The 7,873-nt window shown below is 42.2% G+C and overlaps 2 protein-coding genes across 2 annotated transcripts in view; one reads left to right on the top strand and one right to left on the bottom strand.

The window, feature by feature from the left end:
• Window positions 1-236: 236 nt before the first annotated feature.
• Window positions 237-1,901, bottom strand: SARC_06497 (hypothetical protein; the record flags this gene model as incomplete). Its single annotated transcript, XM_014299589.1, has 3 exons — window positions 237-1,610; window positions 1,675-1,723; window positions 1,837-1,901. 3 exons carry the CDS (start codon window positions 1,899-1,901, stop codon window positions 1,083-1,085), a joined length of 642 nt encoding a protein of 213 aa, XP_014155064.1. The 3' UTR covers window positions 237-1,082.
• A 5,809-nt stretch (window positions 1,902-7,710) lies between these two features.
• SARC_06496 (hypothetical protein) overlaps window positions 7,711-7,873 on the top strand; it is a gene marked incomplete at both ends in the record, with an annotated part of 5,959 nt that continues 5,796 nt past the window's right edge. Inside the window, one exon of the mRNA XM_014299588.1 lies at window positions 7,711-7,762. Coding sequence (XP_014155063.1) covers window positions 7,711-7,762 — 52 coding nt within the window. The remainder of the gene's footprint in view (window positions 7,763-7,873) is intronic.

The following is a 7,873-nucleotide window of genomic DNA, read 5'->3' as shown; positions in this document are numbered from 1 at the left end:
TATCTTCGAGTATAATCAATTCCTTCAACGGCGGACCATGCAGCGACTGTCAATTGGCTCTTCAGTCGGACTACGATGCCTTTGTCGTTCCATTTCTCAACAAACACCCATTTCGGACTAGATATTGTCTTGTCAGGTGGTTTGCTGTCAGTCAGGATGAGTGTTGGCTTGGTGATGACGAGTGCGGTCAACTCTTGATTGAATAAGAGTTGGTCTAGTTCTATTAATAGAAATATCTTTACTTTCCAACTTTATTTATATCTGAATAATTCGGTAGCGAGATGGCTCAACCGAATATAGATTTCTAGGGACTATTAACGAGGAGTGCCACGACTTCCACGGTATCTGGACCCTCCACGAACACCTTGGATCTTTTCTCCAGCATGTTGAAGAACCACCGTACCCTCACCCGTCCCTGACATATCAACAAATGTTCCCCATACCCCGGCTAATCACGCGGTTGAAGTACTACTTCCAAATTTTGGTTCCAACCAAATCAACACGCTTGTTGGTTCCGCCTATGATACTTCCGATCCAGACCAGCCAACACATACCAAATTCATCCGTGGTCTGGTGCGGCATTGGCTTACCCCCTTCCTCGCTCCTCGACCGGATTATGACAGATAACCTGGTCCTTCTCAGTATTTTGTCTCTGCACTAACCCATTCCGCCGCACTACACGGCGTAGACCCGATCCGTACTACAGAGGTGGGTACTCTACTTAGTAGGTCAGCAAGCGAATATATGGAACATTCGATAGTAACAGTGTTTTGTCAACACCGGCCCGAATTGACTCAGCGCATATCTTCCATTGTCGACTCACTTGGCCCAAGCTTCAAACAGGAATTTACTGACCATTTCTTCCCATCAATCTTTCCTGAACCACTACAGCGACTATGAGAGCCATACCATATGTTCATACATTGTAACATACATACTTGTCATTTTTGAAAATAATAATATGATCCCTATTAACGTTACCTAGTTGATCCTCCGATCAGCCAATAATATTATTTATGCGACTATTGCATGCGTCTTGAGAATAATGAGTTGATAGACAATCCTATTGAATTTGTGCGCATCTAGTGTGCGCCAGCACCACGCTGCAAGATCAAGATTTGCACCAAGTTCAAGGGTCTGTACGGGAGCCCATCGCAGTCACGCGGGCTTCTGTAGTGCCATGCCGTGGAGCTCAAGTTTACCAGCACGGGTGGGGGCGGGTATGGCAAGAAGGGGTCGCTGCTGCTGGCGACGTTGCGCCACTGCAAGGTCAAGGAGCAGGAACCAGCAAACTGCGGCAAGCCGAGTACAGTGCGGCGCGCATAACATCGTCCATGGTCACGTGGACGCTTGTTCGCTCCAGCTCGCTCCTCACCAGAGTCCGCCCACGGTCGACGTTGTGCGACCCCGTGTCGACTGACTCGCGGTATGTCGCGGCACTGGGCGTCGTGCGTACCGTGCAAGCTGCGGTACTTCGGTATGTTGTATATGTACGTGCCGTCGCGTCGTATATTGCCGAGCGCGTTCAGCAGCATGGACCGCATCAGCTCCACGGGCCAGTCCGTCATGTACACGACCAATGTCTTGGTTCCGAGCGTGGCGCTGTCGGTCTGTATAAAGTACAGCTTGTTGACGCGTAGAATGATATATAAAAGAATATACAGCATACCATACCTGTACGTTACAAGCTCTACTTCCTTCCTTGCATACCCAACCGAAAAATCTGAGAAGGGTGGAAACATAATAAAAAAAATCATTTATGAGTATAAAGCCATGATTATGAATTGGCATTATTTTGTTGATACATTCTTCCGACCGACAATGAATATTACAAACCTAGTTACAGAAAGCCCATGTGCCACACCATGACGGTTCATTAGTGGCACATCGTTCTTTCTCATTCAATAATGACAAATAATTTCAACGGCATATCGCATTTATATATTTCTCCCTTTCTTTAATTTGAAAGGGTGTCGGTTGCACGGTAGGTATTTATAATAATACTATTACTACTCTGTCACTCCGTTACTCTGTAACTCTCTCCGTAGGTATGACAATAAAAACATTTGTGAGAGAGGCATACTTACTGGTCGCAGGCGAGAGTCGCAGGCATAGTAGTTGCAGTCGAGAGTCGCAGGCATAGTAGTCGCAGTCGAGAGTCGCAGGCATAGTGGTCGCAAGACCCGGTCGCAGGCATATGGATAATATTATCTATTTCAAAAATGGCAAGTATGTATGATACAATGTATGAACATATGGTATGGCTCTCATAGTCGCTGTAGTGGTTCAGGAAAGATTGATGGGAAGAAGTGGTCAGTAAATTCCCGTTTGAAGCTTGGGCCAAGTGAGTCGACAATGGAAGATATGTGCTGAGTCAATTCGGGCCGGTGTGATCGCAGTCGAGAGTCGCAGGCATAGTGGCCGCAGTCGAGAGTCGCAGTCATAGTGGTCGCAGTCTTAACAAATTTCATGTTTTAAGCCTATGTAATACAGAATACCCTGAGTCCCGGACCGTATTGACGTGCTCTCTGGGGTGGGGGGATAAAATCGAAATATTTGTGAACAAACATGATAAATATCCCAGCCTTGCCACTTGAGCTTCACACTGTCACTCAGTTATATGTAATGTTCATTTTTTGAAAATTAGTGTTTAGTGTTTACGGACTCCACTACAGTCTACATCACTCTACAGTACATAGTAAATACATATATTTCGTTTTGTTTAAAAAACAACAACAACAACAAATAGACAGTCAAATGGAAAAAAACAAAACAAAACGTTTACAGTCATACCTCTTTATATGTCCAGTTCCCGGGATTGGTAAATATTTGGACATATAAAGAGGTAAGACAAGTCTGGGTCAGTTTCATACCATCAGGTTCGGGGTCCAACCTATGGGAGTATGGGTCATACCAGGGGGTATTCTAGGCGCTCTGATTAAATACTCCTTCCCTTTCGTGACGATCAAGCCCTGACATACACTAAAACCAGCTTCTCTAACCTTACCGACCAACTCAATCAAACGCTTCTCAAACTCGTGATGTATTCCTCACCTTTCTCGATAATTTTTTTTTTTGCATATACCTCATAAGACTGACCGAGTATCGTCTCTCCAGACTCAATAAACCTTCTTCTTGTTTTGATACTGACGCCGAATTTTTCATGCGCTACCCGCGCGGCCTCCTTCACTAAATCCTTACGATAGTTGTCTTTCCATGATAGGTCTAAGCTGTATCCCGCTTTCTAGATTGTACGCACGATAACACCTTTATCTTTGTTTGTTAGATTGATTCTTTTTGTTGTATAGGAGTTCACCTTGTTTGATAAAACAGTCTGTTTATATGTTCCCTTCCTCTTACCAACAGTAAGCTCATCTATTATCATACTAGATACTCCTTTCATACCAGACGATATATCTGGCTTGAGCGTAGACTGTGGTGTCGATCCGCCTGGTTCACTCGTTGTAGGTGCATTTTGTGTCAATTCGTCTGGCTCTGTCTGTCTGTTATTAGCGAAACCAGACTCCCACATGTCATTTGGTGGCTGGCATTTATCTGTAGACAGGCAGTAACCGATTGAATTTGAGCCATGCCCCTCACCAAGGTGATCGCCACAAAAGGAATGCATACCTCGATCGCAACCAGCACACTTGTGTGCACCACCCACTGGGTGCGTTGTAGCGCATCCTTTCGCACAACAGCGTTCACCACTAGAAGTGTCTCCCATCAGGATCTATTGTAATACGTACTCTAGTGTATGTATTACAGATAAAGCTACCGTCAAGCTGAGGTGAAAGGTGAAATATTCACACTTGAAAAACCCTAAAACCTCCAAGAGCAGGCTGCAGGACCGGCCTAAAAAGACCTGACTCTTATATAGGGGGTTGGCCAAAATAAAAATTGGACATATAAAGAGGTAGACATCTTAAAGAGGTGGACATATAAAGAGGTATGCCGTATGACTGTATTGTCTTTGTTTCTAAAATACTATATGTATGGTCTTGTTTTCATATTTACAAAATAAAATTGTTCTTTATTTCAAAACAATTTATATCCAGACCCAGTACAGTTACTACAGTATCGATTTTATAGTAATTGATTTATTATTATTAAAAATATTGAAATTTGAAACAAATATATTTCTCGAGATCACGCATCGAATTCGACACGCATTGACAATTTGGCACGCAACTCAAAAAGACAAAAGTTATCTGCTGTTCCTACGTCCCACGTAGGCCGCAATACAAGTAGTGTATGAGTGTACCGAAAGGGATGTTGTGAAATCGGTACTCTTCAGAGCTTGAAGCGACAAGCTTGGCGGCTTTTTAGAGCAGAGAGCAGATCCTGATCCAGATGGGCCGAGTTTTGTATCGCTCGTAAAGTCGTAAACGACAAAACGCGTGGTATGTAGCAAACCGGTCCTATGACCCCCATCTCTTTCTCTTAGTAGTATTTAGCTAGTAGTAGTAGTCTAGTAGTATGTAGACTCAGTAGTCATATCTCTCCACATAAATACTACATACATACATAGAGAGAGAGAGAGAGAGAGAGAATGAGCCTTGTTCTGGCAGAGGGCCCGAGGGCCGAGGGGCCCAGAGCCCAGAGCCCAGAGCCCAGAGCCCAGAGCCCAGAGCCCAGAGTCCAGAGTCCAGATTCCAGACTCAGAGTGACAGATGACAGACCAGTGAGACTATTTGTCCCAGACGTGGTGACCAATACCCCAATTTCAGTCAAATGGTTTACTTTTACGTAATATCAGCGGTTTGGCGGAGACTGGAGAGGGTCCGAAAACCAGGGGGGAAAAACTTTTGACTTACATTTTTGTCCTGACCCCTAATTTTGTACCCATGGAATTTTTGCAGCCAATATTTCAATTTGAAGCCGACGAAAAGCCAATATGAAGCCAATATGAAGCCAATACGAAGCCAATATGAAGCCAATATGAAGTCAATATGAAGCTAATGCGAAGCCAATTCCTAAAATATGCTCCAAATTCGCCCAAAATGAAGCCAACAAAGGAATGCCCTTATAGTCATCAGTTTTGAATACCGTACTGTGTCAATAAAACCAAAGTAGCACATCCGAACCGACTTGTAAATAGGCGGCCCGGAAGTCGGAACTTCGTACGACGTACAGTCTAAGTTACAGTCATGAAGGCACAGTTTTGGCGGGTTATCTACGTGCGCTTTAGCCTGGGGCCCGGGGGCCCGGGAGTTTGACTGCCTTGACAGCCTTGACAGCCTTGACAGCCTTGACAGCCTTGACAGCCTTGACAGCCTTGACAGCCTTGACAGCCTTGACAGCCTTGACTGCCTTGACAGCCTGCTTGAGCCTTGGCCCTTGAGCCTTTTAATACAAACAGTTGACAACCTGCCAACTGTCAGTACAAGTAGCGGACGTGGAGGTTAGCTGATGCCTGATGATAATTGTTAGGACAAAACTCATGACCTGAGTATATATTTATTCAGTCTTGGCTTCCATAGGCGTTTTGAAACTATATATATAGGAGAAATTATCATATCGATTACTTTTTTAAGTTGCATTATGATCCTCTAGAGAAGAAGCTAAAATATAGAGGATCGAACTAACGTCCGAAGGACGTTGTACTACAATGTTGCAATGATAACGGTATGGCTCCTGTGAGGGTACAGTAACTTTTATGTATTTATTTCCCGAGCCGGACGTTGAGTCACCTGGGCTGAATTTATTATTGTTGCTGTTTTTATGTTTTTCAGGAGGCGAGCGCTAGTGACCTATTTTGATTAATTTGACAGAGGCAAAGGGAAGAAAAAGTGGGCCTTTTGAAGTGCGTAGCGCTTGACACTTTCCTGATTCCTGACACATGTCAAATGTTTGTGACATCGTCGCTTCACATTTTACATAGCCCTCTAAATTAATTTATCTACACTTTATTATATAAAAATCGGACAATACACATTCTATTATATAACAATCGGACAATACACATTTTATTATATAAAAATCGGACACTCGTTGTTTGCAGAAAATGTCTCGCATGTCCTATTTTTCGCTGAGCCTTGTGAGACTGTGAGCGTGGTGGGCTAGGACGGCCCGAGACGAACGGTGTCACATGGCTAGTAGAGAGAGAAATGGATTCGGTCATGAGAGAAAATCATTTCTGAGAGACAATTCCAGAGAGGGTCATGGAAATAGCCCTCTAATAAAGACAATTTGCTTTTAGAAAACAAAGAATTTTTTATAGACATAGCCCTCTAAATTTTTTTGAAAAACAATATGCAATTTAGACTTTTAGAGGGCTATGTAAATATATTAGATTTAGCGGATTTTTTTTTAGGCTAAGAATATGTTTTGAGAAGGCTATGAAACATGAAACAAGACTATTTGTATTTTTAGAAAAAGTATTTGATTTGTTTCTAAAAATATACTACAGTGGAAGGGACTCCACCGACTGGTGACTGGTAATTGCCTTGTTGAGTGTGATTGTGTGGACAGTCCAGACTCCAAACTCCAAAGTCCAAACTCAAAATACATACTTTTATATTCTTACAAAAACCAAAAGAAATGCTTGCAGTCGACCGGTCGACCCCCTTGGTTCCTGAGAGATGGGCACCAAGTAGACTGACGGTCGCCAGGGGCCCAGGGCTGAGTGCTGAGAGTCCGCTCGAGGGCTGAGGCTGTGGGACATAATAGATACATATTATTAGTTTTTGTTTTGTATGTAAAAACAATACAAAAACTTTGCCGTTGCCGGTTCGAGACTTCGTCATTTCCAGTTGATCTGATTAATATTTTCATTGGTTGAATAATGAGCAACTGGTTGGGACTATGTGAGCATGTGACTATGGAGTTAGTAGTCATAGCAACCTTAGTATATTTTGGTATTTCGCCACAGTATTGTTTTAAAAAATAAAATTTTATTCACTCTTTAAAAAAATATGTTTGATTTATTTTTAGAAGGCCATGCTCCATTTGCTTTTCTTTAAAAAATATTATTTATCTACTATAGAGCCTTCGGGCGGCTTCGGCTTCAAGCTCAAGGGTTAGGCCTAGCGCTGAAGTCCCAAGACTTCAAACCGCTTCCGCTTCTTTTTGTTTGTTTGATATATTTAATTTGTTTACAAATAAATTCACAGCGAGTCAGCAACTCAACACAGCCTTCAAAACAAAATTGCTCTTTTTTTCAGGAGACTCTATGGAGTATGGAGGAGTGACTGAGCGGCGAGCGCTAGTCAAATTTAAAATTTGAAATATCCCATATTTTTTAATTTTATTTGAGAAAAAAGTTGTATTAATACATACTTTTATATTGTAAATACATTCTGGAATATACACGGCTTTTATATGTATATACAACTTTTGCAGTATTATCTGCATATCGTATGAATATAGCTTTGCAAATCACAACGTTGTAGCTGACATAAGAACTACTGAAAATAAAATAGATTTACAAAGCTATACACGAGGAGAACGCGAACGTTTAAGCAAAATACAGATAGGCCACACCGCATTGCTTCAAGTCAGCTTTCTTCTCGCCCAGGGAAAGAAGCCAGGCTCAGAAGATTCTCATTCAATATGTGCAAGACGAACAATCCAAAAATACTAGGCAGTCCGAAGATAGTAGGTCGCTACAGCTCATCATGTCGAAGATACCATCGCAAAATTCTTTTTGCACAATTGGTGATGATCTCAATTGTAATCATTTGCTACGATTATTTCAAGACCATACCTATGAATGAGTATTCGCCTCCGATGTTTGGAAGAGGAAGCAAACAATATTCAAGTAAGTTCATATTCTACTTATAAATTGTATCGGTTAGTTGAGGTAGCTGAAATATACCATGCTCATGCCCACTAAACTTAAAACATTTTAGATTTTAATGACTACAGATGA

The sequence above is a fragment of the Sphaeroforma arctica genome (assembly GCF_001186125.1).
Source record: "Sphaeroforma arctica JP610 unplaced genomic scaffold supercont1.466, whole genome shotgun sequence".
Lineage (NCBI taxonomy): Eukaryota > Ichthyosporea > Ichthyophonida > Sphaeroforma > Sphaeroforma arctica.
The sequence above is the reverse complement of the archived record's forward strand: the minus strand, read 5'-3'. Positions and strand labels throughout refer to the sequence as shown.